This window comes from Euwallacea fornicatus, chromosome 8, assembly GCF_040115645.1.
Source record: "Euwallacea fornicatus isolate EFF26 chromosome 8, ASM4011564v1, whole genome shotgun sequence".
Classification (NCBI taxonomy): Eukaryota; Metazoa; Arthropoda; class Insecta; order Coleoptera; family Curculionidae; genus Euwallacea; species Euwallacea fornicatus.
In genome coordinates, this window is record NC_089548.1 from 2,414,190 (window position 1) to 2,436,667 (window position 22,478).

The following is a 22,478-nucleotide window of genomic DNA, read 5'->3' on the forward strand; positions in this document are numbered from 1 at the left end:
GGCCATTTCATCAGAGTCGCGTCATGATGTGCCTTACAGGGTTGTGGTGACGTCTCAATCTACCGTAAGCAAGAGATGCGTAGACAGAAATTCATGGATTTAATTTTTTGCGATCTTTGAATTTTAATACTACTGAAAGAAATCTCCGTAGTTACCATAAGCTGATTTGATTTGTTGAAAGAATTTTCGGTCCCAGTGCGGCAAAACTGGTCTTTTCTGCGCGACAACAACAACGCTCATATTAAAGACACTTTTCCGCAATCGAACGAATCGTTAAATGTTAAGTTAGAAAGGGAAGTTTTCGTTACTTTGTGTAATTATACAGAGGATCAGAGGTAACATTGATATCCGCACATAAAGGGGACAAATAAAATTCTTCGTAAAATCCTCTATTTTGCGCTCGCTTTTATGAGCACAAAAGCATGTTTTGAGCTTCCATTTTAAAACTGATTTTTTTATTCAGCAATTTTGCTAAAAGCTCTTACCAGCACTGCTATCGAGATATTTGCGGCGACGAATATTTTATTCCCCAAAAATGAGGGTTCCGAAAAAGAATGGAAGTCTTCTGTAAGAAATTTCCAGGAATGGAATAAAACACATTTAACGTTAGCCACGTTACATTCGTAGCTAGGGCTTAGGAAGTGGCACATCATGTCTGCGCTCAAAGCCAGCAAACAGAATTCTTCGTAAAATCTCTACTTTGTACTTGCTTTTGAGAGCACAAAAGCTCTCTTCGCCCTTGGATTTGAAATTGTTTTTTTCCACGAAGTAATCCTAATAAAAGCCCTTAGGTGCATTGCTGTCGAGACATTTGCGCCCAGGGGCAGTTTCTTCCACCGAAAAGGGCAGCCAGCTTACGCAGCTTATTGCAGATTAACGTGCAATTGGATGAATCGGCCTGTTTCGTGGCAAATTGAATCCTGTTTCCTAGCAACGCGCCAAAATGCTTCTAGTGCTAGCAACTTTGCATTCGCTGTTGTGTGTCTGATGTGCTGTTTCATTGCTAGCGCCAGAGAAGCAGCACATCAAGGACAAAGTTCATGTCCGCTCTCAAAGCGAAAAAACCAAATTTTTAGCACATTTGCCAGCAAATAAATGTGTGTTTTGCTCTTGGAATTTAAATTGGTTTTTACATGCATTAACCCATTTGTCACTACAGGAAATGATCACAACTGATTGCATTTGATGCCTCGGCAATCAATGTATTTATCTGTTTCTTTCCATTACAGTTTAATTAAATCATCAACAATAAATTGCACAGATTTCACATTATTTCTAGTGTCAGTGGTTAACGGTGCAACTTGGCAATATTCTCTATTATTTGCAATAATTTTTTCTTGTCTTCAAGAGTAATATGAGAACTCACGTATGAGCTAATAATTATCTCAACACATCCTGCATCTAACGGAATACGTGATTGTCAGTTTCAATCAACTTTTGTTCTTTTATTGCGATAAATTTGCATCACATCAGCAAATTGACGGTGTTGTTTATTTTCTGTTGGCGTTTTGTAAGAATTGCAGATACCGACAATTTCAATATTTGCTCAGTTTTTTCTCGTTAAATTATTGTGTAAGGTATCGCCGGTCGTATTCACCAAAGTGGTCAGCGATAAAATCAAGGTGATGCGGCATTACCTGTGATGCATTCCTTCTCAATGGGTTTCGGCCGATGAGTAATCCACGAACATTCTTGAGATGCTTTCTCCGAATTTATCTTCGATACCATACGCCCCGTCAGCCTCTGTGATAACAATTCGTAGAAAATTCGATCACTCACTTCAAAACTATTCCCTCGGTTAAATTTTTCCTTTATGGACATTTTCGTTGCAGGAGCTTTTCTCCGAGCTTCAACACAGCCGGGCGAAAGCGCTCCCTCCAGACTCCTTGCGGAAGGCTTTAGCAGACTCCTTCTTGGACCAGCAGCGTTTCCAGATTGGGTTTATGGATGATGCAGGTAAAGCACGTTTTGAAGTTCTGATAAGTAATCGAAGTATTAATTTTTTTTTATTGCTTCAGCGGAATGTTTTGAAAATATGCTGCTCCGCATCCACGAGCATATCGCTCACAGGGAGCCGGAAGACGCCTGCTCGGCACCACATTGTATATCCCACCAAAAGTTTGCCATGACCTTAGTGGAGCAGTCCATCTGCAGAAGTTGTGGAGCCACCACCGAACCCATGAGTTTTACACAGGTGACTACTTTAATTCATATAGCTTTTCTTTTTTACCCGTTTCAACTAAGTAATGAACTTAACTCAATACTTAGAAGAAAATTAGGCCCGAAAGTGCCTTCATCTCGTTGTGTGAACACCCCGTACAACGGATGAGTCATCGACAAGGGGAATAACAAATGAGGGTCATTGGTGCAAACATGCCTCCACCGTAAGGAGATAGTTTCTAAAATTCTAAAATATACAGGGTATTTTCAGTCAAGTGCTACGTTAGACGTACAGAGTAAAAGGTTACTAACTGTAAATATCAGTTAACTTAATCTTCGCCCTGTAAGAGCAACGCGGAAATTACGACATATATTATTAAGGTAAATTATAGGTAAACCTGAGTCAAGATCGTTGGTGCACATGCCTTTAAGTGATATGAAGCTGCCGGCGTTTTTCAAGTGCATCCACCTTTCACAACTGGGTCTAAAAAACTAAATTCATTAATATTTTAATTGAATTAATAATAAATTATTACTGCACACGTCCAAATAAGAAACTTGCCGCATCGCACTTCAATCCTTGGAGTGATGTGACTCTTGGAATGGTGCCACAATAAGATTAATTACGATCATCGTAATTGAGGAAAAAAAGTGTCAACTATTTTATGTTTTTCGCGGCAAAGAGCCCTTATAGTCAAGAGGCTGCAAAGAGCAACCCCCCGTATCAACGTCTCTATAAAAAAAAATAAGAAATTTACAACAAAATGGGGAAAAGCCAGAAAGGCACAAAAGCAGAAAGGGCTGAATGAGGCCCTGAAATGTTATTACATATTACTATTTAAAGCGCGTTCTGCAATCAATAAGCATTCGCCGAAGAATGTACGTTTATGGTAATATCCAAGGAGAGGCTAATTATTATTTTACATGCGTTAGCCGGGTAGCGTTTGTGTTACCACAGCTTACGCTACAATCAGTCACTATTAAAACAATAAACATTTTATTTTAGATGGTTCAGTATGTCTCGACCTCTTCCTTGGTGCATCAGCTTCACTTAGCTATAGACCAAACAGGACGTCCGGACCCTTTTGGGCGACTTCTGCAAAAGGCGAGCAATATGGGAGACACCCGTCCATGTCCGGTAGGCATACATTAAATGTCGTCACTCATTAGACTCATCATTAAAAAACATTCCAGGCTTCATGCGGCTCAGTAACTCAAATGCGCCGCATCCTGATGAACAGGCCGGAAATCGTCTCCATTGGCCTTGTCTGGAACTCAGAGAAACCTAATATAGAGCACATTATGGAAGTATTTTCTTGCATCGACACTACATTGAATCTGAATCATGTTTTTAATACCGTAACCGACTCGAGATGGGCGGAAAGCACCACGCACAACTTGGTGGGCATGGTCACTTACTACGGAAAGCACTATTCCACGTTCTTCTTCCACACCAAACTAATGGAGTGGATTTTCTTGGATGATGCCACTGTCCGAGACGTGGGTCCTCGATGGGAACAAGTAGTCGATAAATGCAAAAAGGGAAAGTTTCAGCCGCTTCTGCTGCTCTATGCTACTCCGAATGGGACCCCAGTCAACTTGGAATATGCCCCAAAGTTGAACACGCCCTTCCAAACCAAAAGCGGACAGCAATTGCTGAGGCGCTCGGTGACGCCGAGCCCTGAGAAACCGAATATCGGAGGAAACACTCGAAGAGCAATTACTCCTAACCCAGAGAATTCCCCTCTCAACCAAAAACCTCCCCTCCCTAAGCCATACAATGACTACCAGAACTTATCAGTTATTCAAAAAAATATTAATGGATTAAGAGAAGTGTCTGGAGACCAGATCGATGGCCACTTCAAATTTATGCCACATGATGCGTATAACGTCAAAAGAAAGTCTCTGGATAATGGTAAACCTCAGGTTAACATTCACAGAACATTGAGCAATGGCTCATCTTCGGGAGTGGAGTCAGGCGCAAGCATTCCCGACCACATGAACGTCCCCAGAAGAAGAGATAGTGGGAATTGGAGTGGAGACAGAAATAGCGCCTCATCGGCCTCATCAACAACCATGGAGAACCCTTATTTATACTTGGTAGGAAAAATGCCACCTGGAAGCCCCACGAAAGTCCCATATGATGCTGGATACGACTCTTACTCGCTCTCATCCAACGATAGCTCCAATAATATGACGACGTTGCAACATATGATGAAGTCCGGCCATCTTGCACAGATCCCTGAAGACTACACCAACATGCACTCAGCGCTAGGCCAGCAGAATTCGCAAAGCTGTGACGTCCTTTGTACTGAAGCTGATGAACTTCTAATCAAGTCCCGTCAGTTGGAGGATGCCCACGACTTAGTTTTAGCGCTGGCTTTATGCAATGCAGCAGCTACGAAGGCTAGGGCTGCCATGAACGCCCCTTACAACAACCCCCAAACCCTAACTTTGGCAAGGATGAAGCACAATACTTGTATTATGCGAGCGAGAAGTTTACACCGTCGGATGACCCAGCAGAACCAACCACAAAACAAAGAGGGTCCCTTGGAGATACGGCACACCCGAGAGGGCAGCAGTGGAAGCGGGAGGCATTCACGCCAGAACTCCCGAGAGAAAGGGCATCACTCTAGACAGAGCAGTAGAGAGTTGCTAGTGCAGCAAGAGAAAGAAAAGGCTAAGCCCATTAAAAGTATCGAGATTTATGCTACTCTACCTAAGAAGAAAGACGCATTAAAGGCAAAACTCAACGCCATTAGTATCGATGATGATGCAGAATATATGCTTTATACAAAACCGCCTGAACGGGAATCACGATCTATTTTCTCGAGGTCAAAAAACAAAGACAAAGATTTGAAAGTTAAAGAAAAGAGGTCCAGGAGTGAAGACCGTAATAAAATATCAAGAAGTGACTTTTCGGTTGCTCCAGAGATTTGCGTGGCAAAAGAGATCACAAAGAAAGGGAAGCATAAGGACAAAGAAGAAAAGGAGGACAAGAAGGACAAGGATGGCAAGAATAAAAAGCAGCACAAGATCAGAAGGAAGCTGCTGATGGGAGGCTTGATAAGACGCAAGAACAGAAGTATGCCGGATTTAACTGATTCTAATGTTGAGGACCATAGGCAGTCTCCACAATGTATCGATGATTCACAGCTCTCTTCTCCAGATACAAGTCAAGGGATGACAGGCTACCTTTCAGAAGGTCATTTGGAGTTTACTGGAAGCTCAGCCAATCCTAAACTTGAAAGAAGCAAATTAATGAGAAAAAGCTTCCATGGAAGCGCCGGTAAAATCCTCACCGCAGCTAAAGTACCTCCACCACCTCCACTAAGAACGACCTCCCAACTTAGCCGATCTAAGTCCAATGTGTCGGAAGCCTCGGTCAGTGAACAATACAATATCTATGGAGACGTTAATATTTACCACAATTTGTCAGCATTTAACCAACCTAGCGAAGAGCAATCTTCAATGTCCTTGCCATACTATGGAAACTGCAATAGTTCCTACGATGACGACTCTTTTGACAAGCCATCTTCCCATACTGTGGTTACCCAAGCACAAGTTCATCAAGAGATAAGCACTAGTAACACAGAAGATGGAGTGGATGAAGTGGACTGTTTTCCTTCACGCCCAATGCCAATGTTAGACTTGCCTCCGTACCCTAGTCCAGCAGGCTCAGCTATCCACTCAAGACAAGCCAGTGAAGAATTCCCTCCTCCACCTCCTCCCCTAGATCTATCTGCACTGGATGAATATTTACCCAAACTAGAGTCAGAACGCAACAGCTTGTTAGCTCAGTTACAAGATAAGAGAAAGCAAATTCTCACTCAAGTACCTGAACTGAGACAACAATCAAACAGCATTCGTTCTAGTGGAGACACTTGGCTTAAAGAGTTGCAAGCCAAACAAGCTGCACTAAAGGACAAGAAGGGCGAAGTCAGTAGAGACGTCGGAGTGGACGAAGTGAATACTCAACGCTATTTACCCGGAGACTCTGTAGCAGTTAAATCTGTTAAGGATTTAGCCTCCAAATTTGAAAATAGCCGTCCAACTATGGCCTTAAATAAAGCCAAAACTGAGATTTCCACGATCGCCCCGGAGCAGATCGCCGAAGAAATCCGTGAAGTTGAAATGATCACTTCGGCCGTAAATAAAGTCTTTGCAAGCCATTCTGAAAAAATCGAAGAAAAAACGCGCCCTCAAAAAAAAAAGAGCGTGTCTTTTTGCGATCAAGTTATCTTGGTGGCCACAGCGGATGAGCAAGAGGAGGAGACTTATATTCCCAATCCCATTCTGGAAAGAGTGCTTCGCTCTGCAGTTAACAGTCCTGAAGCTAATACTGTGAAGCAGGAATTGATGGCTTTGAGGGAAAATATGGCTCAGCAGCAACCTCCTGTCGAACTCAAACCTGCCCCAGAGGTACCTCAATTACGTTCGAATGATATAGAGCAACCGCTGTACGTTAGAAGAAATTCCATTGAGCATTTGCTGAATCCTGAGCCTCTGAGGCCCTTACCGCATACTCCATATATGGCACCAAATTATCCATCTTCTCCACTCCCTCAACAGCAATATTTGACGCATCCGCAAAATTATGGAGTCAGAGCGGATGAACAGTATTACGCCTATCAAAAAGCCCCACAGCCATACTACTCGAGAGGACCTAGTGAGCAGCAGTTTAGTTACGAAGATGCTCAATACAAGTATCAGCAGCCTCAAAAGTACACTCCAAACGTTTCTACCTCCCACAACATTCCTCCAAGACAATCCCCATATCAGCCTGTGCCTTATAACTCCGCCAGTCACTATGGGCACTCAAGCCCGCAAAATCCTCCTCACAACAACTATGGATACCCCCCGCCATCATCTAGCTACAACCAGCCCAACACGAGACTCTCAGCCTCCTCTCCAGGTTACCTCACAACTACTCTTACTCCCTCTCCAGTGCCATCTGTAAGTTCTTGCAGCAACTACTACCCTGAGGGATACAGAAATGGGAACCAATCTCCTTTTCAACGAGTGCCTGAACATCAAAACTTCAATCAAGAGTACCAGAGGCAAATGGGGTATCAAATGAGCCCGGAGATCTACCAAAGGGTGCCACCACCACATGGAGACGAACCGATTTACCCTTCGCAAGCTAATAAAATCAGTCCCTATCAGCAAGTGCCTTCGCCTAAGAACTTTCCCAAGAAAAGCGTGAGTTTCCAGCCAGGAACCAAAGGGTGTGAATCACCCATCCCTAAGGCGGTTATCACCCCCATTGTGGTGAACAATGCCAATAATAGCATACCCACAGACAAGACAAAATGCAACTTGTGCAGAAAGAAGAATGTTGTGGCTCTTAACGTGTATTGCAAGGACTGCGAATTTTACATGTCGAGGTTTAAGCCCATGAGTTGACCTTAAGGGAGGCATTTCTCAAATTGGGATGAAACAGAATGATGAGGTCCCAGTGAGGGAAATGGAGGGTGATACAAAAAAGTACAAGTGCAAATTGTTTTGGTTATTTTGAAAATGTGATATTTTATTTTAGGTTTGGTAGAAAAGGCCCAGAAGTTTTATTTTGTTGGTTTTATAAATTTTATAGGAGGAATTTGAAGGAATTTATTGTGCAGGTACAAATATTTCCTGGGGCATACTCATAAAAGTTACAAACGAAATGAGAGATCTCATATATCATAGAATAAGTTTGTACAGAGTGAGTGTTCAGGTTTTGCCTTTATCATCGGATATCTCAGTTAGACAATTACTCTTTTTAGAAGACCAGTTTTTACTAAAACTGAAAAATCCCCTTTTAAAATTCTCGTGAGTCGCTTTGCTTCCCGGTTGCTGGGTGATTCTGAAAATTCCTCAATTCGGCGGCTGCTCTTAGCTTCCCTTTCGTGGTTGTACAAGCTTAATTTTTTTTCCAGATACTCCCAATGCATCGTTAGCTATTTTGAATCGTATCACTAAATTGTTGCGAAAAAGCAAAAATCACTTTTCTAACATTTTTTATTTAACCTTTTTTACTTTTCCGGAACTTGGTGGTCTTTGTAATTTTCAAAAAAATAAGTGTTCTTGAGGAAAATTTAGAGAAACAGAACACGAAGGCGTCTCTCATTATCTTTCAAAATATGGTCTGGCCATGTCGAAATAATTAAAAACAAAAACCAAAAATAAACAATTTTTTTCGAAATCTCACAAGCCGAATTTCAAAATATCTAGTAATACAGAGATATTTAAAAATCAAAGTTTGCATTATTGTAACTCGAAAACTAAGAACGGCAGACTAAAACGGCTTTCACTACAGCATTCTACGTAAGAAAAAAACCTCTATCGAATATGATTTTTACTTTTTCAACACACACCAGGACATGGGAGGTAAGCTTATCAGAAAAATTTTCAGATTAGCCCTATTATTTGGAGTTTCACGACAATCAGCCAGATGTTTATAAAAATGGCAATTGTCTGTATCATTTCGATCACCTGAGCTATCCCTTGATGACACCTGAATATTTCGTGCAGGCTCATCCAACAAGGACTAGATACGAAACTTTTCCTCGCAATGGTTTTATTAAAATGAAAAAGCAAATATATATATATATATATATATATATATATATATATATATATATATATATATATATATCTCCTCTTCTCCTGGAATCTGAAAATAACCGGTGAAAAATATAAAATATTGAATAAACATCAAATGTAGAAGCTGCAGCTCATTTTGACAGTTTTTCAAATATCATACCGTATTTTTATTCGATTCCTGATTTTTTTTCACTTGCAACAATGTGCTTTTATTTTTTTAATCGTCGATTTTCCTTATTATACAATAGAGAAAAGTCCTTTGATCGTGTTATTATTTCTTGTTACCACCTAACAAGTCACCTGTATTGGTCCTTCCATTCATTACCAAAGGATGTGTTTGATTGCTACTTGTTATGTAGCTGGTTTCGTGTCATTTTAACTGAAATGAAGCCTTTTGTTTTCAATGAACTAACAATAAGTGAAATAAGGAAACATTTTCCAGGATTCCTCGAGAAGTAACATAATAAACGGTTATTTTGGTTTTTCATATGCAACTATGCCGCTTCTTTATCTAGTGCTCGTTAGACAACCCTGTATCTACTGACATTATTAGACACTAAGGAAATTATTGTATATATTTTATACACACTCATAATTATAAAAATGTCTTTCGAACATGTAATTAATATGTTTAATTTCGAATAAAGAATTTTAAAATGAAAGCATCTAATTCTTCCATATAATTCTCCCTATATCGAATCAGACATGTGCTCCCAATCGGCTCAGTTACAGATATGTAAATGAAAGGAGTGAAAACATGCTGGTTTCTAGTATTGACTATAATGCAAAAAAATAGTATCTGTGTGCGCAAAACACCCTGTGCGTTTTTGCGAAACCTCAAGCAATTTGAAATATTTTTACTAATTTTTCGAAAAATACTCTTTAAATCTCCAATCTATGGAATCTAAGTTCAGTCAATAGTTTATATAGGATGTTTTTTTTTAATTGGCCACAGTTAAGATTTTTTTTTTTAAAGAACTATTACATACTAAAGTTATGAAACAATATTAAAAGTATTAATTATGATAATGAATGAATGATTTAACAAAAATGCTAAAAATGCCTTAGTGTTTCGGGAATAAAAAGAGCTTTCGCGTTGAATCAATCAAATTCGACACGCATTTTTGGTTCACTTTGACATCTTTGATAATCAATGAGTTATCGACTGCTGAACAAAATGTGCCTAATTTTTCGTCTTATCGGGGATAACATTATTTTTTTAAATTATTTATTGCAAGCAGGCTTTAGACCTGGCTTAACATTTAGTGCAAATATTTTCAAGGAATTTTTTATTTAATATGACACTTTTAAATTAACAAAAAAAGTAGTAAAAATGTGAAGAAGGGAAATAATGGAGAGTTACGGCTTAGTTTGGATCACTTTCAACAGGAAATATTAATAAAATCGTCCTCAATATATGTATGTAAAAAAAGATAATTGTCTTCTTTAATGAATAGATTTCTAAACATTTGCATTGAAGAATTGATGAATGATTGATTGAATGATATTTCCCGCTCACGTGCAATAAATGTGATTTAAACGAGGAAAAATGCGCTAATTTTGTCCAGTAGTCCACAGCTCTTTTATTATCCGAGATATCGAAGTGAACCAAAAAACAAAATGTTTCGAAAAAATAAGCTTTACATGGAATATAAAATGCAATGTTTTTTTAATGCTAAAATTGTCTACAGAAAGCCCTTAAATCTAGAAAAAAAACATTCCTTTTTTAAATTTTACTGTTTCATTATAGAATTTGATAAACAATAAATCTGAGATACAAAAAATATCGTAAACTGCATATTTCTTTCACATGGTATGCAATGACAATAAACTTTCTTTAAAAAGCTATAAATATGATACAATTCTTAACGAATTGATCTACAATTAAATAAAAACGTCACTCTTATTTATAAATATTTTTAGTGATGCGTTAATTTTTGCGTGTTGCTGATATTGTAAAATTCATAGATTTCATAGAAATTTGGTTTAATGGCCCTGAAAGATGATAATTAAAAAAACAAAATTTCACTTTTTTAAAGAGAAACCAGACACGAAAAGCGATCGGACACCTTAAGATGCCATTTTTTTGCCATTCCTGCAGAGGAAAACCTGGGACACCCTGTACACTTACTCATACACCATCCGACAAAACCACATACATAAGTAATTTCCAGCTTTTTCTTTTTTGGATATTGCCCAGTGTCTATTGATTTTCCATTTATTTTTTGAACTTAACGCTTTGTGTTGTGGATCAAAGGACAATCTTTCGAATTCTGAATTAATTTTAATAACAAATTACTTTAAAAAAATGATGCAACTTTATTACGTGTTTTGAATACTCCATGATTATTTAAAAAAAAGTGTTAAAAGATGAGGTGTGATGTGATGATAATTGTTTCTTTTATGCTATTGAAGAAACTTCGTTCGATAATTGTTTAAAAGTGTTAAAAGACAAAACTTCCAAATAGAGAATATGACTTGCGACGTTCGAGCTAGTTTTCATGGAACACTTAAACGCAATATTAAACGAAAACTTGCTAAGATAATAATTTTTACATTGAATTCTGACCAGGACAACTTTCGAACCTGTAATGCCTAGTTTACCTGAGCTGAGAACAAAATATTTAGCAAAAGAGTGGATCATTTAATTAACTTTTGAAATACCGAATTCAAAGAGCAATACAACAATTTAATAAAAATTTGATAAAATCATAAAAGAAACATAAAAATTTAACACAAAATATGAAACTCCCTGTCACGTTTAACTTGTTGTCGATTCCAGTACTAGAAATGCCTGTTTACTATTAGGAAATCTTGGAATTAAGAAACATAATTAGACAAATATCATAATGCTGATTCCTCACTTTTTGCAATGGACAATACGCCAAACGTTTTTCTGTTTCTCGAATGCATATGTATACCAACCAAGTTCTGCTGATGAGATACTTTTCAGTACCTACCTCTCTAGGTTGAGGCCTACATAAGAACACAATAGCTAAAAACATGATGTTCTGTGCTCTAAATTACAGCTTACTTGCATTTCTATTGATTTGTGTTTATAGTGATTTACGCGCGAAGTGTGATAATAGTGAGAGGAACGCTAAATTTCAGACTCATGAGAAAACCACCAGAAACAACGGTTCTAACTAAATTAAATATTTATAGTGTGATTATTCCGGTTTGGATTTTTGCAGGCTTTACTGAGGCACTATTAAGCAAGCTTATTGTTAAATCCGGGAACAGTGAAGAAAAGCCTTTCAGAAAAGATATAAATTACCAGGATCAGCAGGAAATTTCAAGAATTTTGGAAGATATCGAGAACGAAAAATGCAGAAAGGATTCCATCAGTGTAATGCAGGCATTAATGAATTTCGAAGGGTGGGCCTTGCAAAGTAAGATAATGCTTTTTCCACTATTAGATTTTAAAAGCGCTATAACTGGGCGAGTCGTTTTTCCTTTTGCGCGCATGCCTTTAAATCTAAAACTCGTTAATAATAGTACGTTTACGGCTCGTCATTTACGTAGCAAGCTAGTGATGGCGGTTACCAGGGAAACGCGTTGCCATGAAAACAACTTGTATTTTTAGGCTTCTGTTTTAACTTAATGTTAATTTTAGGTAAGTTTTATCAAACATTGGAAAAATTTCTCGTGTTATTTTTCCAAAAAGCTTATGCCCCTCACTTATCATATGATAATTCCTCCACGAAATTTTAATTAGTAATGCATTGTGCTTAATTTTTCTTTTTCCGTGAAAATTCTACAAATTTTATCTCAAATCCTGGAATTCCAGTGTTCGACGCAACCCCAAAATTCCCCACAGGACAACTTTACTCGAACATGTACCAGTTAGGAAATTTCGATGAATGCATCAGAGTCGTACAACCCTTAAAAGACAACCGAGTCATAAAGGGCCAATACTGCCTGGCGAAAATCAGCTTCAAACCCAACAAAAATGAAAGCTTAGTAGATGAAGCATTCATGATTAATGAATCGGTAACGAATCACTGTACAATCAAGATTTCAAACAAATAAAAATGCTTTAACAGCGATTTAGAGGCGACTATAACTCAACTCTAATCCGTTGGGCTGTATGCCTACCATCGACTTGTCTTCCTGAAGATGGTCAACAGATTATGAAGAAAATGTTCGTTTTATTTATTGAACTCAACGAACTTAAAGTGGATATTAATGAACTTGATTGTTACTCTGAGACCTACCCACCAACCATATCTTGGGGACAAATCATTTACGGGTAAATATCTTTGATTCGTAAAGAAAAATAATACATCCACTGCTATCATTTCAAAAGTAGCCCCCTCCATTATTGTTTTCGTGAAAAAAAAGAGATCTAAATCAAGAACACCTCAATTGAGACATCGAATAATGACATCGAGGGGATGTTTAAAATCGGTACTCTCTGTATGTCCTCTGAAGTCCATCCCCCACCACCAGCTGACTCGATAAAAAAAAAATATTGATGATTCTTTTTTTGTTTTTTTCTCTAATTTTAATACCCTTGAAACTATACTGGGTGATTCTCCGGGAACCGCATGAGCCGATTATTAAAGTTTCCAAGCAGAAAACATCTGTAAATTTGGCGAGATGTGGCAGTCGATGGGAACATTACTTCCGGAGACTCACCCTGTATGCTTCAAGAGGAGGTGTGCCATCGCAGATTTTAACGTTAGATTTAGTCAGAATAGTCTTTTTCAGTAGATTGCGAATAACATTGGAGTGGGGCATACCGACAAATTAGCAATTACAGGCAAGTGAACCTTCATGTTGTTGTGTAATATTATTACGCACAGCTGATTCGCGCACAGCATTTCTATAACCACGCGTGTTTATGGATTTGAAATACAAAAAGAAATAATCGTCATTACTGTAGTATGGCAAATCTGTAGATTAAAGAGCAGTAAGTAGGTCGTAGAAAAAGCATCAATCGAAAGTAACGCATGTTACTTTACTCGGCGAAATTTCAGACCTCGGCTTCAGCTCGGTCGTAACCTTTCGTCCCGCTTGTAATCCGTTTTTTACTACACATGTTACTTTACCCGCTAAAATTCATGAATTGGGCTGTGACTCAATGATAACTTTTCGTCACTCTTGCAATGCACTTCTTACTACCCACCTTCTGTAATAGTCTATCACAAAAAGATAAACCTAATGGAGTAGGCTACTTTTGAATTGAAGGGACTCACATAAAAACATTTTAGAGTGTTGATAGCATTGGTCCTAGCAATAACCATCCTGTCTACAACATTGCACATACTACACATTAGAAGAACTAAAAAGTTGCTCTCATACAATGTCTGCAACGTAGATCACATTAGGCAAAGAAACTCAGCCCTGAAAGAGTTCATTCTCTCCCTTTCCCTCATCCAAAATGTGTCTACCTTGCTGCAAACCCAACCCAACGAATTCAACTTGGAATGTATCTGCGGTATTAAATTTATTTCCATGGTATTCATCCTTGCCGGACATTCTCTGACGTTCATTTTCGGTAGCCCCCTGGCAAATACGAATTTTGCTAATGAGGTTCGTATATAATTAAATTTATTTTTAATGGCTGGTGAAATCTGTTAGATTAAATTTTAGATGATAAAAAACCTAGAGAACTGCATATTTTTAAATAGTCCTCTGTTGGTAGATAGCTTCCTACTGGTCAGTGGGTTTTTAATGGCTCGGCTATTTTTGGTCGAACTAGACAAGACAAGTGGGAAAATTAATGTCGCAATGGTTTACCTTGGTCGTTACATCAGGTGACATAATACGGTGGAGCAGAGTCACTTAAATTAATAATGTCAATTCATAGGCTAACGCCGGCCTATTTGGTAATGATAGGGCTAAATATGACCTGGCTGCCGCTCTTGGGCAAAGGGCCCTTATGGAGGAGAGTTACCGAAACTGAGAGAATGAGATGCTCGAAGTCATGGTGGGCAAACTTGTTGTATATTAATAATTATGTGAACACAGGCAATGTGGTGTGTAAGCTGAGAATGAGCTGAAACTTCTCTTATTTTCCCTGACGGTTGCAGTGTATGTTCCAGACATGGTACTTGGCAGCCGATTTCCACCTTTTCGTAGTTGCTCCAATATTTATTTATCTGCTGTGGACATGTCCCAAACTGGGAATATATGTTCTTGGCATTGCAACATTTGCGAGCGCAATTGTGCCAGGTTACATTACTTTTGTAAACAGCTACGACCCCACGTTGTTAGGGTTTCCACCGTGAGTTTCAAGTCTCTAGAATTTGATGGACTTTCACTATTCAAATTTCAGTGAAATCGAAGATTTGACAACAAACCACTATTTTGTCAATGCATACATTAAAACCCACATGAGGGCCACCTCGTATTTCATTGGGTTACTAAGCGGTTATTTAGTGTATTGGATGTATAAAGAATGGTACGGTCTTCGGTGATTACACGGTATTTACCGGTCTTTTTAGACCAGAAGTAGCCGCATCTATCTTTCTCATACATCACAACGCAAGAAATATTTTCAACAGGAACGAAGAATGGCATTAAACTGAACTTTTCGAGGGGAAGCACCGGGCTGCGTGTTCATACCCTTGTACACGCAGCACTTGAGTTAAATATTCATTAAAATAAAAAATTTAGAATATCATTTTTTCTGCAAAAGTTTGCAATAATTATTATTTAAATTGAACGGTCAGTTCGGTCCTAAGACTCACGTGAAATTTTCAAGGCAGCCAAACTAGATTTTGTATCAAAAACCTGTTTTCTTCTTTATGAAAAGTGAAAATTCAAATTTTATGTAAAATATGTAATTCCAGTATTTTTTCGATTCTATGTATATAGATAACTCTGGCGACTCTTCGTGCACATTCATCATCAAAGTGTGTTTTATAGATTATCGCATTTTCGGGGCCCCTCGGTGCTTTATTTATTCTTTAGGATATCGAGAATTTCTTCCCGTAGATTTCAATGGTATAGTTCATGGTTTTTCTGCATCTTATGTTTTAGCTGCAATTAACTATGAACATGATATGTTAGTGGAACGCCCTATAAATTACACAATTAAATTCCCCGGTTAAAGCTCTCTCAGAATCCGTTACTACTTTCTTTATGTCTTTTTGGGTGAATGAAATACAGAAGGTGATTTAAAAATTCAAAAAAGGTTCCAACATGAATTTCTAACAACACCCTGTATCTACGAAACTAAGGGGGCGACAACTTTTCTCTGAACATCAAATTTCGTTTGCCGCTAATTTCAATAACAATCCTAAACATGGCCACATTAAAGGCAATAAAGACAAATTCGCTTTCTTGAAACAAATATGACAAATATGTAGCAATTCTGATGATCATGAGCACATTTCATTTTCTTAAGATTAAAAACTTCAAGCAAAATTTTAAAAACACTCTGTACCCACGAAATGGTAATGACGACGACATGTTTCGACGATTCGTTAAAACTAAACACCTTAATAACAAAACCGTATGTCTCAGCTTCAATGTTGACCGACTTACCCCGTGAAGCCAATGAACTTGAGACACCCTGTACATCGCAAAGATCAAAGGTCCCAGGAAGGCAAAAAATTAATTCCTTATTCTCGAAATTAATTTAACACGCAACAATTCTGATCAACAAGAACATGTCTCTGGACCTTAGGGATTTGCCTCAGTATAGTTCATTTTAATGCTATTTTTGTTCCCGTTGAAAATATTATTGTCGTGCAAGGAAAAGATGGTAGTGACTACTTTTGAACCGAAAACCCTGTATAACGATCAGATATTTTCAGCGCAAAAATTCCAGATTGGCTTCTTTGGCTAGGCTGGACTTTGGCAGCTTTGTTTGGTTTGGGTAGCATGAGTTCCATTACGTGGTTCCTGACTCCAGGATACGTCCAGAACAACCTGCAGTCGGCAATTTATGCACCGCTGCATAGAACTTTTTGGGATTTGGCACTGGGATGGATTATTACAGTATGTGTTACAGAGAATGCAAGTAAGTCATCTTCACGAATTATTTTTCTAATGTTAAATTTAGTTATAAATAAATAAAAACATCTAAAGTTAAAGGACCGCTGCCAGGAGCGAAGGTTTAAATGTAAATAAAAAATTTCGTGTAAAATTTGACTTCATACAGGCAGGTCTACTCTTTTTTTGCACTTTTTACACCTTTAAATTTTTTTTGTAGTAGTTATGCCTGCAATTGAACAAGCGAAATGTTCAAAGAAATATCGAATTAAATCTCCAAAATTTGGTTTTCAAGCCACTTACATTTTCAAGTACTTCCCGGAAGCAAAAATATATGAAAACTGTTTGCAGACGCAAAATTCTGTACAGGGTGCTCTAAATAACCTGAAGGGTCGATTTTAAATCATAATTTTGCTTTAAACAATCCGTAATATAATCAATGACGATTTAAATCAAAAATCAATTTCAGGTGCAGTAAACAAATTTCTATCGTGGAAATTTTTCATACCACTTAGCCGACTTACCTACAGTGCTTACCTCGTAAACGAGGTGGTTCTGATTTGCTACAAGGGACTTACCAGAGAAGCTACTTCCTGGACCAAATATAACCTGGTACTTGACAAAAATTTCCATGAAACTCTCCATTGTTCATACATTTTTCTCATTTTAAGGCGAGCGTGCTTCTGGGGCACTTTGTGATCACCTTTTCTTTTGCATTCGTGTTGTGTGTGTGCTTCGAATCACCCATTCTCTCATTGAAGAGGACTCTAGTGAGGACAAAAAGTAATTACAAGCAAGGAAGTTGACGTAGAGCTTTCAGTTTACTCCCGAATCTGAAAGTTTCGCAGTCATTTTGTTTATGGAGAATTCAAGCTCTTTTGAAAAAATCAAGGGACCGGAAAGTAATTTAAAAACCTAAAAGAACAAGAGAAAAAATAAAGGAAAATTAAGAATATAAAAACGACAGGTATTTTGTTAAAAAAAAAACACTTTCCTTTCGCACGTATATTTCGATCGCAAACATGTCGCTTGCAACATATTCAAACATCACAAAAATTTTCAGAAGTTTAGGGGGGTTAATAATTTTATAGGAAACAACCCATACCTACCTAAGTTAATATATTTTCATAAAATAGTACCAATGAAAAGGAATCATAACCTCTTGAAACTAAAAGCGCCATTTATGTAACACACTGTATTTCAGGAACTTCAGAGAAGCCTTTTGTACAGCCTGCGGTTTTAAGGGTGATCGAATCGAGAATTCAGGAAACCAAATGAATTTGGGCATAGGCTAAATTTGTTGCATATGAACCAATAAAAAATATTATCTAAATCACAAGAATTTTCATTTCATTTAAATATACGTAAAATATAAGCTGAAATTTCGCTTGGGAAAAGCTGTTAAAATCCGCCAGTCACTTCGATGGAGGCCCCATTAATGTATGAACTTTTCCGTGATGCAAGAAAAGCAATCACCTCTGCCACCTCTGAAACATAAAATGTATAGTGCGGCCCAAAAATTGGGAGCGTCTAAAGACTTCTTCATTTTCATGCGAACAAATTAGCGAACAGTGTTAATCACAGAAATTTTCAGACATAAATTTACCTTCAGGCTGGCCGAAGCGGCCCAAAGGAATTAAAGGGACAAACTTATCTCTAACTTTTTCTGGTACGGCAGCAGTCATTGGTGTAGCTATGAAACCTGGTACGATATTATTCACACGAATCCCGAATTTTCCGTATTCCTTGGAAGCAACTTTCGCTAGAAGGTCTACTCCTGCCAAAATCCAGTAAATTATGAAATTCAAACGTGTCTTTAAATGATGAATGAAACTGGAATTTTTTTTTTTTATGGAAATGGCAAGTAGAGGAAATAAAAAACATACATAAAAATGGTTTTTATGAAAGCATGGAAAGGCGTAGAAGGGCTTCTTTAACTTTAAAATTTTTTTTCGAATTAAATTCCGAAATTTCAAAATTTTTTTGACTTAATTGAAAATTCCAGCCTGGAATTGAGTCTTCTCAGCAAAAACCATATTTTCTATGATGTGCGAATAACGATAATCCCCCATATAAAAATTAAATTCACATCAAACCTGCTTTACTGGCACAATAGTTTGCCTGTCCAATATTCCCAAACCTAGCAACGACACTGCCAATGTTGATTATTGAGGCCTCATTAACTTTATGACTAACTAAAGCATTCGCAAATGTTTTTATGACTAGAAATGTACCCTAAAACATATGCGTATGAGGGATATTTCCTCGCCATTGAAAGTTTTGAGGACAGGGAGGGAATACTGGGCCTTATATCTACCTTCAAATTAACATCCAACACTTCCATAAAATCCTCCTCGGATAATTTACCAATAAAATTGTCCCTTGTTATACCAGCTGCGTTGACAACAATGGTGGGAGGTGCTGAATATGCTCTTAGGACTTTGTCCAGAGAGCTCTCAATGCTCTGTTTATTCTCTACTGAAAGTGGAATTTGCATGTGAGGTTGTGCTACACTGGGCAATGATTCAATGGTTTGCAATAAACTTGGTGCGCTCTTATCCACAGCCACTATGGTGGCACCTTCCCTGGCTAAGCATTGGCAAGTTGCTCTTCCGATCCCCGAGGCAGCACCTTTTGAATGATTACAAAAATTAAACATCAGGTGGGAAAATTAGTAACAAAGTATTTAAGTTACATTGACTTTTTTAAGAAACTGAATTATTATTTTTTTATTTTTTTATACATTGATCATACAACAGTCGCTTGTTTTGATGGGGACTTCAGTGCCCTCAGAGGACACCCAAGACTTGAATCGGACAAATACTGGGCATGTGGGTTTTACCTCAGGATACCTAAATAAAGATTTAACGGTCATGTTGGAAATAAAATCTTGGAACCAAAATCCGTAACTGAAGAATCCTTATGGGTGCCTCACATAGACAAATTAACGTAGTGTTACTGAGATTATCTGGTTCGCGATTCGTTATGCAACAGCTTAACGATTTCGCAATAAAAATAGTTTCGAGAAGGAAAAAATATAATTTTTACTCAAACAGTATACAGGGTGATAACACAATAGCAATAAAATGCATAATGAAAATTTCGCTTCGGAAATTTTCGGCATTCTTTTTAATAATTTTGCGAAATATTCATTCGTTAGCTGTATCCACTCCGTCTCTAGGAAAGTCCAAAGTTGATTAGAACTAGACTGAGCATGATTTGTAACTCTTCTGCTTAACTCATCGGATAGCAACTTCATTGATGAAAGATCTAAAGACTGCGATGGCAATTTCATATTTTCGACGATTTTTCCTTCTTTTAATTTTTCTAAATGACATGTGCAGAATTCTGACGAGTGCTTAAGGTCGTTGTTTGTTGGAAAATAAACGGTTATCTTATAAGATTTAAGTCAAAAGGAATCGCTTGCACTCGAAGGATTTTAAATAATCTTTTCTTAAGATTAATTCAATATTGTACAAAAGCCCAGATTGACCTCTACCACTAATGACCAGCAGCAAGAAGGCATCTCTTCCTTGACTGCTGCAGCAATTTAAGATGCAGTAAAACATCGATTATGCTTGGATGTGACTGTAGAGAAGCCGTTTTCCCCATGAGTAGGTTCCTAACACAATTTTACCCTGTTTCCTTTTTTCTGATCAAAATAGGGTGAACACCTTTGCATGATATTTTAATTTTTTTTGCAATTACTTGCTCTGAATATCCTTCTTGATATAGGGTAGATACTGCACTGCATTCTAATGTTAATTGTTCCCGTTTCGTGATTATGCCACACTTAAAAACAGAAATACTGAGGTGTTGTTTCAAAGGTCTCTTAAGAGCAACTGAAGGAAAAGTATGGAAAATCAATATAGTAAACAAAGTTATTTGGATTTCTGCTAATGCATGTAAGATAAAAAAACTCCTGATACACCAAGAAAGTACGCCGGGATTAGGTTTGATATTATATTGGATTAGGTTTCCGGTGATTAAATTTTTTAACGCAATAATATTCAGGGCATGAAATGGCATATCTGCAAGTCTTTTTTTGCTTTGGTGATTAAAAGTATTATAAGAAATCAGCATTAATTGCAAAAATTTTAAAAATGGGGATAAATCACTTTACAAAACTGAATTATTAAAAAAATCCAAGCGTTTCCAAATTTTTGCACATTATTGTATCACATCTACTGGAGAGTTTCCAAAAATCTGCTTGATGGGTAACACATGGATGGTGCTTCAAAGTCCTCCCTCTTAGGGCTAGACCGCACGTCCAGCAAACTAATAAATCCGCAAAATTGGCCCTTAAAACCTGATCGCAAAGATCAGTCAATTCCTAAATTCCGAAGGCTTAAAGAGTTTTTCTTTGGGTATAGATATTGTGGGTCTGGGTTCTTGTCTTAGGGGGAGCTTGCTTGAAGAGGCATGAAGGCACCTTAGTATCTTAGATGCCTAGTCATTAGCCCCAAACATATTTCCAACTATTTAACTGAAATTCTGGTTATAAATAAAACAAAAAACAAGAGACATCTGGAAGAAAATTTCCTATATTACCATCCCGTCTATCTTCGGGTTATACGACCTGGACGATCAAAAAAGGGAAGAATGTCTGCAACATGAATAAGACCGGTCTATATGAGCTACACTTTTGTAACTATGTTTTTTTGTGAAAGAGAATTTAAAAACGTTTTTTTAGAACTAAAAAAACAAATTTGTAAATTTTATATCGTTGAAATCAATTTAAAAATCGTGAAAGCAAAACCCTGATTATCCAAATAAATTTCCTAGTCGTAAAAGTTCGAATTGGAAAATCGTATGCCTGATAAGATTTAAAATTGAATATGATCATTTAAAAACTTAAATCGACACAGCTGCACTTCATATTTCCTATCTCAACACGTGGACTGTGGCAAGTAATGTGGACTTTGCGCATCTTAATAGTATGTATATTCAACTTACATAGGCCTTAAAATATCAGGGCATGTCTTGGATATATTCATCTATTACATGTTTGATGGTGAATAATAAATAGCTTAATTAACACCCCACTTTTTTTAAGGAACATCCGTTATTTCCTTACCAGTAACATAAGCAAGTCTTCCAACCAAACTCATGTTTAGCTATCTCGTTGCTTGTAGAATATATGGAAAACGTTATATGGTACCAGTGTTCCCGGTCGTTCTGCGCTTGCCCCTGATTTTTCCCTCGCCTTCCCATTTGCCGCGATTAATACATTATTGAACACGTGATTAGCTCTATTGCGCTGCTGTTTGGTTTGCGATTGCGTGGATGTTGTCCTCATCCGATCTCGCTGGAAAAATACTTTCGTACCGCGTTGCCAGTTTTAGGCTAGCAGGTTTGTCACCCCCTCTTTATACAGTATGATATGCCTTCATCACAAGCCCCACACAAAGTTCATTTGAAGGATTTTTTTACAAAATAACGGGCGATCATTAAAAATATAAAAGTTTAAAGTAATTGGTTAATCATATACGCAGGGCGTTGATTAAGTCATTTGTTTTTATCATTTAACATCTAAAGATGACCACCAAAGACATCTGAGACATGCCTCCGATATTTCAACACATTTTTGAGTTACCCAAAATGGCTAGAATTATCTTTAAACTTACGCTGAAAAGAGGAGATTAATAAATTAATGTAATATTCTGTATTTTAAGCCGACTGCATTCAGATCACGTGCGGATAAATCTACGAATAGATCAATAATTCGCTAAAACAGTAAAAAATTTAAAGTTAATCAAAATACAATATCTAAAACATATTAACGA

The 22,478-nt window shown here is 37.5% G+C and overlaps 3 protein-coding genes across 7 annotated transcripts in view; 2 read left to right on the forward strand and 1 right to left on the reverse strand.

Annotated features, from left to right (window-relative positions):
* ec (echinus) overlaps positions 1-8,740 on the forward strand; it is a 29,152-nt gene extending 20,412 nt beyond the window's left edge. For all 4 annotated transcript variants that reach the window (XM_066284617.1, XM_066284620.1, XM_066284619.1 and 1 more), the window contains 4 exons: positions 1,833-1,956; positions 2,019-2,194; positions 3,167-3,298; positions 3,355-8,740. In XM_066284617.1, coding sequence (XP_066140714.1) covers positions 1,833-1,956; positions 2,019-2,194; positions 3,167-3,298; positions 3,355-7,566 — 4,644 coding nt within the window. In that variant the 3' untranslated portion in view covers positions 7,567-8,740. The remainder of the gene's footprint in view (positions 1-1,832; positions 1,957-2,018; positions 2,195-3,166; positions 3,299-3,354) is intronic.
* A 2,939-nt stretch (positions 8,741-11,679) lies between these two features.
* LOC136340513 (nose resistant to fluoxetine protein 6-like) lies at positions 11,680-18,025 on the forward strand. Of its 2 annotated transcripts, none has more exons than XM_066284666.1 (13): positions 11,680-11,884; positions 11,940-12,137; positions 12,536-12,738; positions 12,792-12,997; positions 13,962-14,283; positions 14,344-14,507; positions 14,561-14,729; positions 14,784-14,977; positions 15,029-15,154; positions 16,515-16,720; positions 17,162-17,304; positions 17,364-17,475; positions 17,897-18,025. In XM_066284666.1, exons 1-13 carry the CDS (start codon positions 11,749-11,751, stop codon positions 17,968-17,970), a joined length of 2,253 nt encoding a protein of 750 aa, XP_066140763.1. In that variant the 5' UTR covers positions 11,680-11,748; the 3' UTR covers positions 17,971-18,025. The 2 variants fall into 2 exon arrangements, with proteins under 2 accessions (XP_066140763.1, XP_066140764.1); XM_066284667.1 differs by having other exon boundaries at positions 14,796-14,977.
* On the reverse strand, positions 17,683-21,935 carry LOC136340514 ((3R)-3-hydroxyacyl-CoA dehydrogenase). The gene is made up of 5 exons (XM_066284668.1): positions 21,770-21,935; positions 19,010-19,323; positions 18,789-18,927; positions 18,299-18,469; positions 17,683-18,179 (listed from the first exon to the last, which is right to left on the reverse strand). Exons 1-5 carry the CDS (start codon positions 21,801-21,803, stop codon positions 18,094-18,096), a joined length of 744 nt encoding a protein of 247 aa, XP_066140765.1. The 5' UTR covers positions 21,804-21,935; the 3' UTR covers positions 17,683-18,093.
* Positions 21,936-22,478: the final 543 nt, after the last annotated feature.

Coding starts and splice junctions, on each gene's coding strand:
- LOC136340513 (XM_066284666.1), top strand. CDS start 11,749: ATGATGTTCTGTGCTCTAAATTACAGCTTACTTGCATTTCTATTGATT. Junction 11,885..11,939: donor GAAAACCACCAGAAACAACG/GTTCTAACTAAA, acceptor GGATTTTTGCAG/GCTTTACTGAGGCACTATTA. Junction 14,508..14,560: donor TACCTTGGTCGTTACATCAG/GTGACATAATAC, acceptor GTCAATTCATAG/GCTAACGCCGGCCTATTTGG.
- LOC136340514 (XM_066284668.1), bottom strand. CDS start 21,803: ATGAGTTTGGTTGGAAGACTTGCTTATGTTACTG. Junction 18,928..19,009: donor TGTTGGATGTTAATTTGAAG/GTAGATATAAGG, acceptor CATATGTTTTAG/GGTACATTTCTAGTCATAAA. Junction 18,470..18,788: donor CTATTGTGCCAGTAAAGCAG/GTTTGATGTGAA, acceptor GGATTTTGGCAG/GAGTAGACCTTCTAGCGAAA.